The sequence below is a fragment of the Bombina bombina genome, unplaced genomic scaffold (genome assembly GCF_027579735.1).
Source record: "Bombina bombina isolate aBomBom1 unplaced genomic scaffold, aBomBom1.pri scaffold_745, whole genome shotgun sequence".
Classification (NCBI taxonomy): domain Eukaryota; kingdom Metazoa; phylum Chordata; class Amphibia; order Anura; family Bombinatoridae; genus Bombina; species Bombina bombina.
Window position 1 is genome coordinate 26536 of NW_026512581.1, and position 19569 is coordinate 46104.

Sequence of the window (19569 nt, forward strand, 5' to 3'; positions counted from 1 at the left end):
AGTCAAGTTAATGAAAAACCTGAAAAAGCATATTTATGCAATATTCATTTTTAATAAAGTGTTATAGTGTGTGTTTACTTTAAATATTTTACATTCCAGTGTTCTGCAAATAGCAGAATATGTTATAATTATATATATATATATATATGGATAAACAAGAGGGCATGTAAAAGGACACAAATAGCGCTGGTTGCTCAGAGATAGTTTATACAATAAATGGAAAAGTGAATGACTGAGTGTCCAAATACAAACTCAAATGAATAAACTATTATATACAAATGTTTCATATGGAAAAACACATACAAGTGTTAAAGTATAAACAACAGGAAAGTGCATCAATATATCATGAAACTGAAATGGAGTACTCCACAGATAGCAGTGGGTATGTACAAAGTGCAAACTTACAAGAACAAACCTCAATCATATGAGGTAAGTAATCCACACAGCAGAGGATTCCTCTTGTGAAACACAGCTTTCCTCTTAGGATGTAAGAGAAACTTCAGTGGGTCTGCAATCGATATTCCCTCGGCCTCTTTAAGTTTGGTTCCTCTCAAAGTATGGTGAAATCTCCAACCGCATATATGTGGAAAAAAAGAGGCTCAAATAGTGTGATATTGTTTTTTTAAAAACACATACTTTATTGCTAAACACACACTCTCACAAATGCCTGCTTACACTTAGTATCCTCAAGGCTATGAGGTATTTGATAAAACTGTTAAAAAATAGTGAATGCAGAGGCACAGTCCTTCTCTACAAACACTGGATTATTGCGCTCTCTTGTGAGACAAAGGCAAAAGTCTTTAACAAGTAAAAGTATACCAGGGTTTCCGGTATCAAATCAGTCTGTATGTTTCTTACTGTCTAACGCGTTTCAAAGGTTTTAAGGATTCATCTTAAAAGAGAGGAACCATACTTAAAGAGGCCGAGGGAATATCGATTGCAGACCCACTGAAGTTTCTCTCACATCCTAAGAGGAAAGCTGTGTTTCACAAGAGGAATCCTCTGCTGTGCGGATCACTTACCTCATATGATTGAGGTTTGTTCTTGTAAGTTTGCACTTTGTACATACCCACTGCTATCTGTGGAGTACTCCATTTCAGTTTCATGATATATTGATGCACTTTCCCGTTGTTTATACTTTAACACTTGTATGTGATTTTCCATATGAAACATTTGTATATAATAGTTTATTCATTTGTGTTTGTATTAGGACACTCAGTCATTCACTTTTTCATTTATTGTATACACTATCTCTGAGCAACCAGCGCTATTTGTGTCCTTTTACATGCCCTCTTGTTTATCCATAATTTAATTGGTGGGTGTTTTTTGAGGGAGAAGGGGAATCTTTCCCTTTCTTGTTTCAGTCTTCACCCTCCTTAAAGGGACAGCTGCTTTCAGGTTGGATTTTTGTTGATTGGGAATCTCTGCCTCCTTGTACACATATATACATATATCTTTATATATGTATATATTCTTTTCTGGCTCACATTTTTAGCGCCCTTACACCTTTTCCGCTTCTTGTCTCATATATATATATATATATATATATATATATATATATATATATATATATATATATATATATATATATATATATATACACACCTATATAGAAATCAGCTTGTGCAGCATATTGCAGGGTCAGTATTCTGCAGTATGTATTTCAGCCTGTCTCAGGGTAGCAGATAAAACACAATTTTCAGCTAAATGACAAGAAAAGCTAGCAAAACACATACAGATTGTGCATTGTATTTTTGTCTAACTTAAAGGGACAGTATACACCAATGCATGTAATAGACACTACTATAAAGAATAATATGCACAGATACTGATATAAATATCCAGTATAAAACCTTTTTTCAAAACTTAGAAGCTCCCAATTTAGCACTTTTGATGAGGTTAGGCCGAGACACCCAGTGAAAGGGTCTGAGAGCGGACCCTCCTCCTTCCCCTGCATATGAAAAGATCCATTATACAACCAGAAGTAGTCTGAAGTCTATATACATCAGTATACATTTAAAACTTTGGGGCTTGGTTAGGAGTCTGAAAATCAGCAAAATGTTATTTAAAAATAAGCAAAACTATACAAGTTATAGATGGGCTGTATAAATGGATCATCTACAAAACATTTATGCAAAGAAATATCTAGTGTACAACGTCCCTTTAGCAGTTTATAGGAGTTCCGTACTGAAGTCACTGTCCCTTTAAACTAGTTTGTTTTAGTTGTTATTTCCCCTTGTTTATTCTATTAACTCTCCTCCTCTATATTGTAACCTTTTACCTTCTGGCCTCTATATTGTAACCTTTTACCTTCTGGCTAATTTCACTTTTGGTCTCTCTTATCTCTGCTGAGCTCCTGTATATCTCTCTCCCCCCCTCAGTCTGTCTCATCATTTGGTTCCTGCATCTCTGCCAGTTACAACCCCTCTCTCTCTCTGTACAGGATGGGGCTTCCGCAGCCTCTCCTGCGCTGTGTGCTATGGGCAGCTATATTTACTGGGATCACAGCACAAACACCTAAGTAAGTACCAACCCTATATACCCTACAGTCTCTATATATATTCATTTACCATCTTATTACACCAACCTTCTTAGTCTCCTCTGTATCACTCATTCTCTGTCTTGTAATTAGTATCTTTTACCCCCTGATCCATATCGCCTTTTGTTTTTTCTCTCTATTTTTTAAAAGGGTTTGTTTGCGGCATACTTGCCTTTTTTTAAGGAGCTTGAACCCCCATCTGGCAAGGCTAACTACAATCAGATTGTTAGTGTAAAATGCATTGTTTTGCAGTTGTTATCTGCTAAAGCCAATTAGTGAAAAGATATGTAGCAGGGGTAGCCTTTAGACATTTAATTTGTTGCCAATGACACATTTTACCTACTGAAGAATATTCAATTGTTTACTAATAGTTCTTTTACCTTTAGTTTGTTATTTAAAATAACTGATTTTATTATTGAAACCTCCACCTATGCTAAACATTTCAACACTGCAGTAATGGTAATTTAAACAAGAGGCAGTAGAAGAAATCAACATCCCAGTGGGTGTGGGAGAGAGAGAAAACCAAGACATAATGATGCATTCAAATAAAAGATTAGCCTTAGAATAATATGTAGCTGTATTTCACAATTATATTAGTTACTTAAAGGGACGAGAAACCACAATTTATTTTTCTTTCATGACTCATATAGAGAATACAATTTAAAAAAGATTTCCAATTTACGTTTATCATAAAATTTGTTTAGTTTTCATGTTATTCTTTGTTGAAGAGATATCTAGATAGGTAACGTGCACGTCTAAAGCACTACGTAACAATAAATAGTGCTGCTATCTAGTGCTCTTCTTCATGTATAACATTGTTGCAAAACTGCTGCTATATAGTGGTGCAGTCACTAGAAAGTTGTTTAAAATTGTATGTTCTATCTGAATCATGAAAGAAAAAGTTGGGGTTTATGTCCCTTTAAAGGGATACTAACCCCATGTTTTTTCTTTCATGATTCAGATAGAGCATGCAATTTTAAGCAACTTTCTAATTTATTCCTATTATCAATTTTTCTTTGTTCTCATGTTATCTTGATTTGAAAAAGCAGTAATAAAAGGTTAAGAGCCTGCCCATTTTTTAGTTCAGCACCTTGGTAGAGCTGCTGATTGGTTTGCTACATTTAGCCACAAATCAGCAAGTGCTACCCATGTGCTGAACAAAAAATGGTCCGGCTCTAAAGCTTACAGTACTGCTTTTTCAAATCAAGATAGCATGAGAACAAAGAAAAATTGATAATAGGAGTAAATTAGAAAGGTGCTTAAAATCTCATGCTCTATCTGAATCATGAAAGAAAAAAATTGGGTTTAGTATCCCTTTAAATATTGAAAATATAAGTGTAAATCTTTAGTTGCTATAAAGGACTTTAGTTTCTATACATATTTGTGCAAACAAAGCTACATGGAATCCTATTTAGATTACGCTATGTTCCACAAAGCTTTGTTTAGACAGTCTCTTTTATTGCCTGTTTATCTCTAATTGTATTCAGCAGGGGATACAGATATTGGGGCAACTTAAATACAAACATGGCTGCACCCTGTTACTTTATAGAAACTCAGTTGAGTTGAATTACAGTAAAAGGGAAAAAATAATATTAATAGTCTATTGCAAACTTTTTTTTTTAATATACATAATTAATCATGTTATATTACAATCTGATATTGTTTAATATCCCTTTAATAATTATTTATTGCTTACACTATCCCTTTAAATATTTCCTTTTATTTTTCTCACTATTTCTACCTCTTTTACGATCTCTTTCTGGATGTGCTCCTCTCTTTCCTCTGCCTGACCCGCTATCTCTTCTTTATCTTTTACTGTTTACCTAATGATATCATTCTCTCATTGTTTGTTGTTTTTTTATTAAAAGGACATTGAACTCAGAATGTAATTCTCCAAAATATGTTACCCAATACTGGCATAGATTACTGGTAGGGCACAATCGATAACGCAGGGTGCTTATCGCTTACGCAACATTGCGCTAAGTATAGAGCACAGTCTGTGATTACAAGGGGGTCCTACAAAAAGGTTTACCAGACAATCTTAAAGGACAGAGTACTGTAAAAGTGCTTTTCTTTTAATATGTTACCAAAACTTACCAGATGCAGAGTATAAAATAAGAAATCTGTTCTTTAGGTTTGTTTTTGTATATGAAATTGCTGGCTTTGAAACCACAACCCATTGAAATGGTTTGAGCTTGCAGGGAAATCACATATACTTATTGTATCACTTTCTGTACACACACATGCTTCTTTATATTTATCTCAGCCTAATTCTATAAAGCTCTCTGAGCCTATTTTATATATATATATATATATATATATATATATATATATATATATATATATAGATATATATATATATATATATATATATATATATATATATATATATATTCATATTCATATTCAAAACACGGAAGGGGACTGCACTCTCGGACTGGGTACACATCCCATGACTCTGCAACATGCTCATCCCTGGGTGCTCACTGGCACTCACAGGAAGCTGTGCTGTTCCCAGAGTCACAGGCAGTTAACCCCAGACAGGCCTGGGAGCAAGAACCATAGGGAAAATTAAAAAAAATAAAATAATACAACACACAGAGAAAGTCCAGCAGTTACTTACAAGCTCTCAGCTAAGATTAAAAGCAAAAATGGAAGGGTTAGTTACCACATCTGGCCAAATGGGACAAGCCCAGGTACCACGTCAAGGTCCCTTCCAAAGCCTGGGTCCCTAAACCAGCCACACAATGCAAGCTCTCAATCAAACAAACTGGGAACAAGTGAAGGATGCACAGGAATATGTAATCACCCTAGACATATACAAAACATGGAAGGGGACTGCACTCTCAGACTGGACAGGGTACACATTCCATGACCCTGCAACATGCTCAGCCCTGGGTGCTCACTGGCACTCACAGGAAGTTGTGCTGTCCCCAGAGTCACAGGCAGTTAACCCCAGACAGTGTATATATATATATACAAATTTACAATAGAAATAAAAAAATCTGTAAGTGAAGAAAATTGGAATGTGAAATATTAATAACTCTTGTCAGTTTATCACATGAGCCATAAGTGTTAACTTTTTTCTTCTGTGCTCTCCATTGAAGAATAACATGGTTGCAATATTTCAAGTTCTTTGGTTAGCGCACGTCTGGTTTTCCCCTTTAAAGGGACATTAAGCACTCAATGCATTTTATGCACCTCCCTCTAGTCATAGGTGCGGCCATTTTGGAACCTAGGTTACATTGCAGTAATCTGAAGGAGAGATCCTGCACATGTGCAAGCCCAACAGCAATAGAATGTAGTGAAAGCTATTGGCACCCATGACTAGAGGGAGGTGAGGAATAACCTCAATACTATGCTTATAAAATGTATTTAGTGTGTAATATCCCTTTAAAGGGACAGTATACACTCATTTTCATATAACTGCATGTAATAGACACTACTATAAAGAATAAGATGCACAGATACTGATATAACAATCCAGTATAAAAATGTTTAAAAACTTACTTAGAAGCTCTCAGTTTAGCTCTGTTGAAAAGGCAGTTGGAAAGCCCACTGCAAGTGGGAAATAAGACACTCCCCCCCTCCCTCTTCTTTTGCATATGAAAAGACCCTTTACACAAACAGGAGCAAGCTGGAGAAGGTAGCTGACGGTATTCTGATAAAACTTTGGGGCTTGGTTACGAGTCTGAAAATCAGAGCAATGTTATTTAACAATAAGCAAAACTATACTTTAAAAAAAAAAAAAAAAACTTGGGCTATATAAATAGATCATCCACAAAACATTTATGCAAAGAAAAAATGAGTGTATAATGTCCCTTTAATATCACTGTTTTCCTTTCTTGCCATAATCTGACCTCATTTCCCAGTTTTTGTCTCACTAAACGTTCTCTGTGCTTTTCCTCACTACCTCTTTTTGCCTCAGTTTTCTAGCAGTGGCGCCACGGATCATTCATGTTGGGGTAGAAGAATCAGTGGGAGTTCAGTTTGAGTGGCCCTCAGGTTCGTCACCTCCTGCTGGTGACATTCAGGTGAAATTGTACCTAAGGAACCAGCTGAATATGGCGAAATGCTCAGAACAGAAAACCGTAATACTGAACAGAGCGAACAATTATATAAAGATAGAGAAACTGCAGGTACGTGCAATGATATAACCGCTGTGTGTGAGAGTTTATGTTTGTTTGTGTATGTTTATATGTACAGGTAGCCCTCAGTTTACGCCGGGGTTAGGTTTCAGAAGGAATAGTTGTAAATTGAAACCGTTGTAAATTGAAACCCAGTTTATAATGTAAGACAGTGGGAAGTGAGGGAGATAGGTTCCAGGCCCCTCTCAAAATTGGCATAAGTAACACCTAATACATTATTTTTAAAGCTTTGAAATGAAGACTTTAAATGCTAAACAGCATTATAAACCTAATAAAATAATCATACAACACAGAATATATAATTAAACTAAGTTAAATGAACAAAAACATTTGCTAAATAGCATTATAAACCTAATAAAATAATCACACAACACAGACTTCACTTGCATTTTTCTGCAAACAGTTCTTTCTATGCATTCCAATCTGGACGGATTTATAGACAGGAAGATCTTGTTCCTTTGAAATCTGCTCGATAGCTCAGGTCTGGTTAAACTGATTAATTTCAACTTGCTTGGCTTTGCTGCAACACAAGCGGACAGCTCCACCTACTGGCTATTTTAATAAATGCACTGCTTCTCAATGCTTTTCAATAGCAGTCACATGACTGGAAAAAAACGTTTTTCTGAAACGGTGTAAATTGAACCGTTGTAAAACGAGGGCCACCTGTATATATGTCTGTTAGTGCTCATACATGTGTGTGTGTGTATATATATGTGTGTGTACCCTTACTTATGTATATGTGTGTATGTTTATATGTATATATACATGCTAACACATAAATATATATCTATATATTTATATACATATATATTAACTCTTTGCTGCCCATCCCTGCATGACTTACCCCCTTCGCTGCGCTAGGTTCTCAGCCGTGTCTCACGGCATGAGAACGAGGCTCCCATTGGAGCCTATGGAAGGGCATTCTTGTGAGTGCAAAGCTTCCCTGCAATGCAAACGCAAGCTCACGTTCACATTGCGCTCAACTTGTAATACCAGCGCACATTTGCATGCGCTGGTATTACTGAGTAGAGCGCAAATATCGACCTCGTGTAAGACATATTTTGTGCTCCACTCGTAACCTGGCCTAAAGTTGGGCTGACTATGTGCTGATTTCTGGCTGATAAATGTCAATATATTAAACATATTCAGGTAATTAAACCTTTGAGTGCTAAGCACTTTCCCACCTGGGTGCTAAGCTGTTTTAAGTTTTTATTTTATTTTATTTTTTTTAAATATTTTTTTTTAACTTTTTTTTTCTTTTCAGATCACCTTAGAAAAGGTTAGGCGATTACCTTTCCAATGGTGGGGGTCTGTAGCTGGTTAGATGCCTGAGATAAAGGCTTCTAAGCAGCATGCCCCCTGCTCCTATACTTAACATTGTTAATTTTAAATAAAGTTGTGCGGTGATGTCATCACGTCATTGCACATGACGTCACATAACGTGAAACCCCGGCGATGCCTGTCACTATGCAGGAGCGGGTGGGAGCCCCCAGATCTCCCTCAAGGTGGGAGAGTGTTAGCGATGGCTCTGAGCCGTCGTTAGCACCAGAGTGGGAAACTCTGCGATGGCTCAGAGCCGTCGTTAGCACTCAAGGGGTTAAACTGGTGAACAAAATAGAAAAAAAACACTATAAAACTAAGAGAACCTTTAACCTCCATGGGGCATATCTATCAAGCTCCGTATGAAGCTTGAAGCCCCGTGTTTCTGGCGAGCCTTCAGGCTTGCCAGAAACACCAGTTATGAAGCAGCGGTCTAAAGGCCGCTGCTCCATAACCTGTCTGCCTGCTCTGAGGCGGCAGACAGACATCGCCGCAAATTCAACCCGATCGAATACGATCAGGTTGATTGACACCCCCCTGCTAGCGAATCTGCAGGGGGCGGCATTGCACCAGCAGCTCACAAGAGCTGCTGGTGAAATGCTGAATGCGGAGAGCGTATTGCTCTCCCCATTCAGCGAGGTCTGTCGGACATGATCCGCAATATCGGATCATGTCCGACAGGCATTTCATAAATAGGCCCCCATGTCTGTGTTTTATAGCGTAATCTGATTAAAAGGATATTACACTGCTTGGTACAGCTACTGTAGCAGGGTTACTGCACAATGATATTGTTTTTCCTCTCTTCAAAGCTTTTATTTTATTTTAACCCTTTACAAGTGAAGTTCTGCGTCTTCATATTGGACTTGAAGTATTCTCGTATCCTGTGACAGAAGTGGTGCATATTCACAGATCAGTGATATTATCTTCTTGACGCGTTTTGTGCACCTCAGTTTAGCGTGCACAATGCAGAGGAGATACTGTATGTTTTTTTAGTGGTTGCATCTCTTAGGGGTTGAAAGTGCAATTCGTTTGATAGAACAAATAGTCCTGTGGACATTCGTTTTGGACAATCGAATGTTGATAAGAATGAAAATCCATTCAAATTCCGTAATCTAATGTGATTTCCGTTTCTTGCATGTTACTTTAGTTTTCTAATGTTCATAATAAGATTGAATATCCACATTCAAAATTTTTAATGTAACATATTCAAAAGTTCAATATTTCATGTGGTAGGGATTTAGTAAATTGATACATAATAGATACAAATATATACATTTCAATGCTTCTAATTTAAATATTGCATATTTCAAATATTACTTTTAAAGAGAGAATTAGAAATAATATTACAAATTATTACAATTTTTTTAAAAAAATATTTTATTTTCAAATAAAAGATACAACAGTGTACTCTTGCGTACACAATAGCACTGAATAAATTATACAAATAAACAATATCAAAAACATTACACTCAGTACTCTCACATATAGATACAAAGGGGAATGTACCCCTCAATTAGTTGGATGAACATTCCAAATCAGGAGGGAGGTGGAGTGAAGTGGGAGTAAAGGAGGGTTGGGAATAGGTAAATACCTGCGGTACCAGAAGCTTACAGCACAGGTTAGTTGAAGGATAAAAAAAATATAACCAGAATGGGTAACGGTGTGGGGGAAGGAAGGTTGGAGAGAGGCAAGAAAAGCCTCACTATATTTCCAGGTTAGGGAGCCAGAGTGTGTCAAACAAGGCTGACCAGTCTGCCCAAATCATTTCAAAGATGTCAGATTTATCAAGAGAGTAAAACACATTCTTCTCCATAGAGTAAATATATGCCATTAGTTTAACTACTTCTGACCAGGAAGGAGGGGCAACCCTCTTCTAAGCTCTAGCAATGGTCAATTTCACGGCTGAAAACAGGTAAATACACAGATAGCCTTGATGCCTAGGCAGTCTGCATGAGCCCAGATGGAACAAAGACACTTCCGGTGTCTAAGGAAGGGGTATCCCCAGTCTGGTCAGAGTGGAAAAGCACTTGTTCCACAGACGTTTGAGTTTCGGGCAGCCCCACCATATATGCGTCATATCTCCAGTAAGGTCACAGTTCCTCCAGCACTTAGGAGAAGCAGTAGAAAACAGCTTGGCTAGTCTGGCTGGGACATAGTACCAATGTGTGAGGAGTTTAAAGTATGTCTTATATAAGGTTATGCAGTGAATGTCTTTTTTAGTTAACAAGAGTGTGCATTGCCAGATCTGGGTAGGAATGGATAAGTATAGTTTTTGTTCCCACTTCGTAATATGTGGTGCTTTATCCAAAGAAGAGGCTCCTTCCATTAAACTATAGTGGATTGACATGGGTCTACTTACTCTTAGTCCCTGTTGCCACCTAGATTCCCACAACGTTAGTTTGCGGGCAGCCGTGGGCCTAAATCCCCAGCTGGAGAGTAGGCTAATTACTTGAGTATATTCAAATAACAGGAAAGGAGGTATAGGTACGGATTCCCTAATTTGGTCTAGTGTAACATATTGACCTGGTGAGGGGGTGGACCATAAGTTTGAGACCTTGACAAATCCTAAACGGGCCCATCTTCCGGGATGTGAGTCAGGAAGGCCTGTTAGGAGGGGTGATGGAGGAGGGGTGGGGAGGGGGCTATGGATTTATATTGTCTAATTTGATCCCAAGACGAGAGGCATTCCCTAATTACAAGGTTATTAAAAGATAGATTTCTACGACAGTGTGGGGGGATCCAGAAGAGGTCACGTAGGTACACATTAAAGGGTAGGGAAGCCTATTCTATGTCTCTCCATTTACTTTGGGAGTCTTCGACTCCCCATTGAGAGATATGAGTGAGCATTGCCGCCTCATGATATCTTACTATGGATGGAGAAGCGACCCCTCCGTGTAGTCTAGGGTACTGCAGGATTTTGTGAGCTATACATGGTGGTTTACCTTGCCAGTTGCCATATGTACCTCGTGCATCCACTTTGAAACTGTAAGAGGATTTGTTTGGGCACTCAGAGTGGGAGGCACCTGAATAGGTAAGTCAATTTGGGTAGGAAACTCATTTTAAGAGCTGTAATGTGCCCTAGCCAGGAAATGGAGTTAGAACGCCAGAGGCGGTAGTTAATATTTAAGATTTGGTGAATAACATTAGTGAGTTTAACCCCTAGGTGTGCTATATAGGTGTCTTTGACTATAAAGTTATATTAATCTCGGAGGTATTTAGGTAGCTCTGTCGAAAATCCTCTAGTAAATATCTCAGTTTTGCTATGATTTAACTTGCAGTAGGAAAGATTGCCAAACTGCTCTAAAATCTCTAGTAATCTAGGGATCGTCTGTTTTGGTTTAGAAGAGAATAAAGTGATATCGTCTGCGAATAACGCAACCTTGTGAACTGTACCATGGAGTGTGATTCCCTCGATTTTTTTATCGTTCCTGATTTGCGCTGCTAATGGCTCTATCGCTAAGGTGAATAGCAGAGGGGACAAGGGGCATCCCTGCCGGGTAACATTGAATATGGGAAAACGTGGGGAAGTAAATCCCAGGCCTCGAACCAGGGCCGTAGGCGAGGAGTATATAGCTTTAATAGCCAACACCACATGTTCTGAGAATTTGAAAGTTTCTAAAACCTTCCAGAGGTAGTCCCATCTAATCCGATCGAACGCCTTCTCCGCATCGAGGGAGACAACTGATAGGGGCTTATTTAATCTTTTGGATTCTAAAAGAATGTCCAGCAGCCTTCTAGTATTATCCGGGCCCTTTCTGACAGGGATAAAAGCCACTTGGTCTGGGTCAATGATGTCGGGGAGAAACCTTGCAAGTCTGTTCGCTAGAATCTTTGAGTATACTTTGATATCAACATTTATCAATGAGATGGGCATGTAATTAGCGCAAAGTGAGGGGTCTTTATCTGGTTTGGGGATTGCTGTAATTGAGGCCTCAAGAAACTCCCTATGGAATTTCCCCTTCTCGCAGGCCAGGTTAAAAAATGTAAGTAAAAGGGGTGAAAGTTTGTGTATATATGCCTTATAGAAGGCTGCCAAATAGCCATCTGGGCCTGGGGCTTTGAATGGTTTTAATTTTTTGATTACTTGTTTGATCTATTGGATAGAAAAGGAGCTTGCCAAAGCCTCCTTCTGGTCCTCGTTAAGGGTCGGTAACTTTAAGGAGCGTAAGATGGAATTAATAGCCTCAGAGGAGGCAGGTGTTATGGATTTGTGGATATTGTATAGGGCAGAGTAGTAGTAACCAAATTTTTGACCAATCTGGGATGGGAGCCTATATATCTGGTCCTCTTGTTTTAAGGCATGTATGCGTGAGCCCCCACCCGCTGTCTCAGTCTATTTGCCAACAAAGTGTCAGCTTTGTTACTTTTTGAATAAAAGAGCTGTTTGAGTTTGAATAGGTGGGGTTGGGTTTTCTTGAACTCAATGTGGCTAATATGTCATCTGAGGTCGGCTATGCTGTCTCTCAGATCAAGGGAGTTAGAAGTGCGGTATTAGTGTTCAAGGTCTCTTAACTTGCAGTGGGCTTGGGAGAGGGAAAGACCTGCTTGTTTCCGTAAATAAGCCTGTTTTCTTATAATGTGGCCCCTAATGGTAGCCTTTAATGCTCCCCATATGGTGTCATCTCAGATTTGGGGGTGATGATTAGTCTGTATAAAGAATTGTATCTCCTTTCTCAGTTCTTCTCTAAAGGATATGTCTGACAGTATATGGTGGGGCAACCGCCAAGTGGGTTTTGGACCTAGCAGATTTGAGGTAAAAAATGACTTAGTCGTGACCTGACCATGGGCAGAGTGAAATATTTGCGGACTGAACTAAGTCTAGGGACTCAGAGTGGCAAAATAGGTAATCCAACCTAGAGTATGTGTTTTTTTTGGGGGGGGAGTGGGTGTAATCTCTGTCTGAGGAGTGGAGGGATCTTCAGATGTCGCAGTAACCATATTGTGCCATCAAGGTTCTGAAGCGGAGGCTTACCGGGTCAAAAGTAGTAGCCTTCTGTTTGGATTTCCTATTGATTTTACCATCCCAGACCATATTGAAATCACCCACCAAAATCACCCTTCCCTGCTTAATCTGGTCCACCTTATGCAAAATCTTTTTTGGGTATGTAGGTTGGAGGACATTTGTGAGGTAAATAGAGACCAACGTATAGGTAATATGGTCTAGGTTGCATACTAAAATGATGTACCTAGCTTGGGGGTCTCTGATAACATGAATTGGTTCTTATGCAACTCTTTTGTAAACCAAGATGGCAACACCCCAAGCTTTCTAAGAAAAGGGGGCAGATTCGTATACAGAGAAATCTTTTTCGAAATAGATGCAGGTGGGCCGTCTATCAATAAGTGTGTCTCCTGGAGAAACGCTACATCTAGCCAACAGACTTCTTTTACCAGTCATGTTCAGGCTTCTCACGTTGTGAGTAATAAATCTAAGCGAGGACATATGTGTCATTATACTATAAGTCAAACTAGGCTTCACCTAAAAGGGAGATGGGGAAGGGGAGGGAGACCTGGGAAGGGAATATTGATGAAAGTAGGTCACCTAAGTGGAACCCTAAATTTGGAGGGGAGCTAGTGCGAATAGGAAAGAAGCTGAGATAATCAGCCCCGCTCTTGTACTGGCATTATAATACAAACTAACATTTCTAAATAAACTTTCAACAACACATAAAATCAGAAAACAACAGGTAAGGCATAGTTTGTTTATTCCACATGTAGTCCACCTAGGAGGTGAGATTTAATTCAGGTCGGCAAGGCTTGAGGCCTTAGATACTGATCAAGAGGACTGGGTTTCTGCCACTTAGGTCTTTGTTCTCTTGCCGTCCATTTCGGGGCTGAGGCTCGAAGTTTGGTAGGATGAGTAGCTGACAAGGGCCCCTGTTCCTTTTGCAGACCCCAGTTAGACAGAAGGGTGTTACCCTGGGAGAGTGATGTTACAACATGAGTTTGGTTATCCTTTGTCACAATTAATTTTGTAGGGTAACCCCACCCCTACTTGATAGGTCCTGTGTTGTTGCAGAGTATGGGATTATAGGTCCGGGAGATGTTGCACATCCTTCAGGTTGTCTGGTTGGTGGAAGCATACCACAACATCCCTAGGTCTGTCTGATGACATCATCCTTGGTCTCAGAGCCCTGTGAGCCTGCTCCATTGTGTGAGAGAAACCCTCTAGGGGGCCCAGGAGTGCCGTGAAAAGAGACTTAAGGTATTCTTGTAGCTCTCCTACAGACACGCTTTCCGGGATTCCTCTGATCCGAATATTATTTCTCCAAGCTCTATTCTCCACATCCGCCAATTTCATCTCAAGTTCTGTGATTTGTTCCGCTAGGTTCTCTGTATAGGACAATAGGTTTGAATGATCTGTAGTAAGGTCATCATGCTGCCTCTCTAATGTATCCACTCTCTTCCCAATTTCCACAATATCTTTCCCCAGATCCTTTGGATCTCGGCAGTGATGGACTTAGTCTGCGCAGCCAGCATTTTTTTCATTGTAGACTCAGTGATATAGTGTTGCAAGTGGGCAGTAGATTGCGTACTAGAATGAGAACACTCATCTTAAGATTCAGGCTCACTTAAGCCCCTTCCTGCGTGGTCTGGGTTTTTTGACTGTTGAGAAAAGTGGTCGAAGACAGTCTTCTTGATCATCGCTGGGGTTCTAGGATGCCTTCTCAAAGTGTGCGGCATAATTGAGGAAATGAGTGACCAACCCTTAACTGTGGTGGTAAAGTTTTAATCAGTCTCACTGTTACAGAAAGAGTCAATGAGCTATGTCTGAGAGAGCAATTATACAGAGAATATCATAAGCACAAGCAGAGCTGACCCCAGCCTTTTCACTGGGGCCACACTATCTCCATCATGGGGCAGTATAAGCCCTCGGATTCCGTGCTAGGAGGTCGAAAATTCGAATATAGTGCAGCCCCAGTAAAGCAAAGCCTGGGATAGATTGGGGGATCAAATCAGAGTATGTTGAGTGTTATATCAGTATACCCCTAAAAAAGGAAGAACACCTGTAGATCAACTAAATGACAGGAACAAATCGCGGATATACTCCCTCTCCCCAGGGAACGTGGGGTACCTCCTCACCAGAGGGGGGAAAAGGAAAGTGGAGGGGACCCACCTAGACAAGCTAGGCAGGAAAGGGAGAGGGGGCAAACCAGCATAAATGATTTCACCAACAAATATGAAAACGTCAGATAATGTTGCCGTAGCACCCTTTACATAATAATTGACGATCCCCCTTAAAGGGCACCTGCAGAAAAATCAAATTGCAAGAATAAACCACAAATACGCTCCCTCCCCTCGGGGTACAAGGGATACTTCCTCACCAGAGGGGGGAAAAGGAGAGTGGAGGTGACCCACCTAGACAAGCTAGGCGGGAAAGGGAGAGGAGAGAAAGCAAACCTGCACAAAGTACTTCACACAGCAAGTGTACAATCTTTGAATAAAGTTACAACAGCACCCTTTACACAGTAATTAACAGTCCAAGCTTGCAATGTTAGTCCTGGTAACTCAAGAGCAGGCCCAATATGAGATTATGGGAGTACAGTTGCCCCCCCCATAAGATGTAACCGCTGATCACAGGATGAAAGGGAGCTGGGGAGGTCAAATATAGGGCCAATACTTATGGCGCAGATTAGGACAAAATAGGGCCAGTGTAGGGTTAAATTAGAGTCTGCAACCACTCTTGCTGTGGTGTGATAGGACAGTCCTCTCGTATTTAACAGAAGTCCTGGCTGGTGTAGGAATCTGCTCTGTTAAGGGCACATCCACAGGTAGAACAATGCGGTGTAGTAGACTTGTGGTGTATAGAGGTTTCCCTAGGCCCTACAAAGGGAGAGCCTCAGATGGGGAAAATTGCTGTGGTATGTAGTGGATTCACAGGTTAAGAGCATCAGAGGCTGCTTATAAAAGTTGAGCAATCGTCTTCCCATATATGCAGTGGGGAGCCTCAAACTTCACTCAGTACACGGCCCTGGGGTATAAGCCCTGCGAGTGGGATAAGCTTAGTTTTGGTGTCCCTATTGCAGTGTGTGTATGAACTGGATCTTACCCAGTAAGAGGCTGATGTCCCGAAGACTCCACTGATGCAGACGGCTGCAGGCCCAGGGAACTAAGTAGAAAGGCTCCCGCTGCTGGAGTGGAAACAATCTTCTGTTCTTTAGCAGAGATAGGCAGTTAATGCAGCTTGGCATCCAGAAACACCGGAGTCCCTCTGCAGGCCTCAGATCTAAGATGGCCACCGTTCGCGCCACTCGGCTCAGCAACCTCTTCTCTGGTCACCCAAGATGCGGCCTACCCAGCAGTCCCCGAAGCCTCACGGCCCACCAGATGAGTATATCCGACCACAATATCCAAAGTCCATCCAACCAAGTAGGCCGCAGCAGGTTGTAAATGTGAGCAGCCCTTAAGCAGGAGGCCACAGGAGCCTTGAACAATGGCGCCGACCTGGCACTCAGACTATCGCCTGGTTTGCTCTCCCTCTTCAGCCGGGAATGTCTTCTGTAGCTCCGGAGTGGAGCCCCGACCCTCCGGGGCACAGGACCACAACAGATTTGGGCTTAGTGGGTTGATAGCTGTATGTCCGTTGCTCTTACAAGTGCCCTGTCTTCACTTAGCAATGGGTTGTATCCGCAGGGTATAAAAGAAAAAAAAAATGGATGCGGGTATCGTCCTCAAGGTTCCCCTAATATTAGAGGTGTTTTAGGGTCAAAAAACAAACCTAATTTCTTTGTTTAAAGCTGTGTGATGCTCAGAGCTCTGTACACAAGCGTCCACACCGATCAGCTGTTAGCTCCATCCCCCAAATTGTTACAATTTTTTAAAATTCAAATATTACATCATTCAAATCAAATTATTAGAAACATTCAAATGGAGTATTACATTTCTTAGAAATACTATTACATTATACGAATGTTAGATTGTTGTACAAATATTCTAAATTCGAAACTAACGAACAAATGTGTTAAAATTAGTTTCATTTTTCAAATGTTGCAAAACATTCACCCCTCCCCAATCTCTATATTATTTCTGAGGGATTTTTATATTTGTTATGTGCGATTATACTGTGTAAAAAAAACTGCTAAAATATAACTCTTCTGTTTTGCAAACTAACCCAAAGTGCAAGGTACAGCTGTCAGAAAGTCAACAACGTCACTGATTTGTGAAAGTGCGACGTGCGTGTATCAAGATGGCGGCGCTGAGTATAAAGATGCAGAGCTCCAACTGTCTACTATAGTAGCTTAAAATAAGAGAAAAGCTTTAAAGAGACAGTGAATTCAGAATTAAACTTTCATGATTCAGATAGGACATGCAATTTTTAAACAACTCCCTAATTTACTTTAATTATTTTGCTTTGTTCTCTTGGCATTCTTAGTTGAAAGATAAACCTAGGTAGGCTCATATGCTAATTTCTAAGCCCTTGAAGGCCGCCTCTTATCTCAGTGCATTTAACAGTTTTCACAGCTAGAGGGCGCTAGAGTTCATGGGTGTCATATAGATAACATTGTGCTCATACCCGTGGAGTTATTTATGAGAAGGCACTGAGTGGCTAAAATGCAAGTCTGTAAAAAGAACTGAAATAAGGAGGCAGTCTGCAGAGGCTTAGATACAAGGTAATCCCAGAGGTAAAAAGTGTATTCATATAACTGTGTTGGTTATGCACAACTGGGGAATGGGTAATAAAGGGATTAGCTATCTTTGTAAACAATTCTGGAGTAGACTGTCCCTTTAAATAGAGTTGCAGGTACATGAGAATAAAACAGTATCATGGTGGGTAGTAACCATACTTAATTAGTTGTACCAGCAGTTTAATAATATCCCTTTAAATGACACAATACAAACTTATTAGACCATTGCTTCTCACACTCTACGGCACCTCTGAGGTGGTGAAGGAAAATCACAGAGAACTTGCTCACTCTCGGTGATTGTCAGTCCCTTCTTTCACGTGAGAGAAGGGGCGTGCATTACACGCTTACTTGAGTATGTAATGATACATACGGGCAGCGGATCCTTTTCGTCTGCTGCCCGTATATAGCGAAGGCGAGCGGACAACTTCTCGAGTTGAGAAGCTTATCTGCTTGGTCCTTCGTACATGGGGCCCTACTCAGTTATAAGGGGTTAAAAGTGGCGTGTGGGGTGTTAGAAAAAAAAAACGGCACTGAAAAGTGCCTTTACATTGTGGTCTGTGGGAACTGTGTGTTCCCAGTAAATAAATATGTATGTAAGCAGATACCTATATATATATATATATATATATATATATATAGGTATTTGCTGCCCATCGCTGCACAACTTACCCCCTTCACTGCTCTAGTTCTCATGCCGTGTGAAATAGAAGCTATGGAAGCGTGCTCTCGTGAGCACAATGCTTCCGTGCAATGCAAACGCGAGGCCACTTTCGCTTTGCACCTCACTTGTAATACCAGCACACATTTGCATGCGCTGGTATTACTAAATTGAGCGCAAATATCGCTTTCACACAAACAATATTTTGCGCTCTACTTGTAATCTGTAGAAGAACGGAATTTGTTTAAAAATAATTTACGTCACTTTAAGAATGTTGTAAAATCCTAAGTAATATCTGTAGATGTACTAGGTAGACAAGTTTCTAGCACACACATAGCCAGCCGTGTGATATTGGCTATTTTGCAGTCAGACAGTAACCCGTGTGATATTGGCTATTTTGCCTGGACTTCCATAACGACTTATGCAGAAGACTCTATCAATGATTTGCACAGACAGGCAAACATTCCAGCACACAAGCTGAGTCACATGCTGACCTGACCTTTAAATAGGGAATATACAGAACAAAGCAGAAAAAATCCCACTAAAGCAGAATGATAAATATATCTGGGTCACTAGCGCCCTCTTCAGTCACATTCAAAGCTGCACTTTGGTTTATTTTTCTTAAAGGGATATGGAATCACATTTTGTTTCTTTCATGATTCAACTTTCTTATTTACTTCTATTATCACATTTCCATTGTTCTCTTGTTCTCTTTTGTTGAAAAACAGGCACATAAGCTCAGGAGTGTGCACGTGTCTCGAGCACTATATGGCAGCAGTTTTGCAAGAATGTACCCCATTTGCAAGAGCAATAGATGGCAGAACTATTTCCCTGTAATGTAGTGCTCCAAACACCTACCTATGTATCTCTTCAAAAATAATACTATGGAATCCAAAAAAGTCTGCAAAGAAACAAAGCACAACCAGAATCAAGTGTAGTATAAAGGTAATGAACACACAACGCACTTACAATGATAAAGGGCCATAATACCCAAATGTTTAAACACTTGAAAGTGATGCAGTATAGCTGTAAAAAGCTGACTAGAAAATATCACCTGAACATCTCTATGTAAAAAAGAAAGAGATTTTACCTCAAAAGTTCCTCAGTACCCACATCCCATTGTAAAGGATTTCTAAGCAGCATATTAGTATGTCTGTCCCGGGACAGCTGAAGGGATGAGCCTTGTGCACTCTCACGTTATTTCCCTATTCAGTTTAGGGAAGTTTACAATGAAATCTCATGAGCGTTAAGTCAAATCTCATGAGATCACAGTAAAAGAGT

The 19569-nt window shown here is 40.0% G+C and overlaps 1 protein-coding gene across 1 annotated transcript in view; it reads left to right on the forward strand.

Moving 5' to 3' along the window:
- Window positions 1-2353: 2353 nt before the first annotated feature.
- Window positions 2354-19569, forward strand: part of LOC128644408 (complement C4-B) — a gene marked incomplete at its 3' end in the record, with an annotated part of 166648 nt that continues 149432 nt past the window's right edge. The window contains exons 1-2 of the mRNA XM_053697032.1: window positions 2354-2521; window positions 6468-6678. Of these exons, the coding sequence (XP_053553007.1) occupies window positions 2445-2521; window positions 6468-6678 (288 nt within the window). The remainder of the gene's footprint in view (window positions 2522-6467; window positions 6679-19569) is intronic.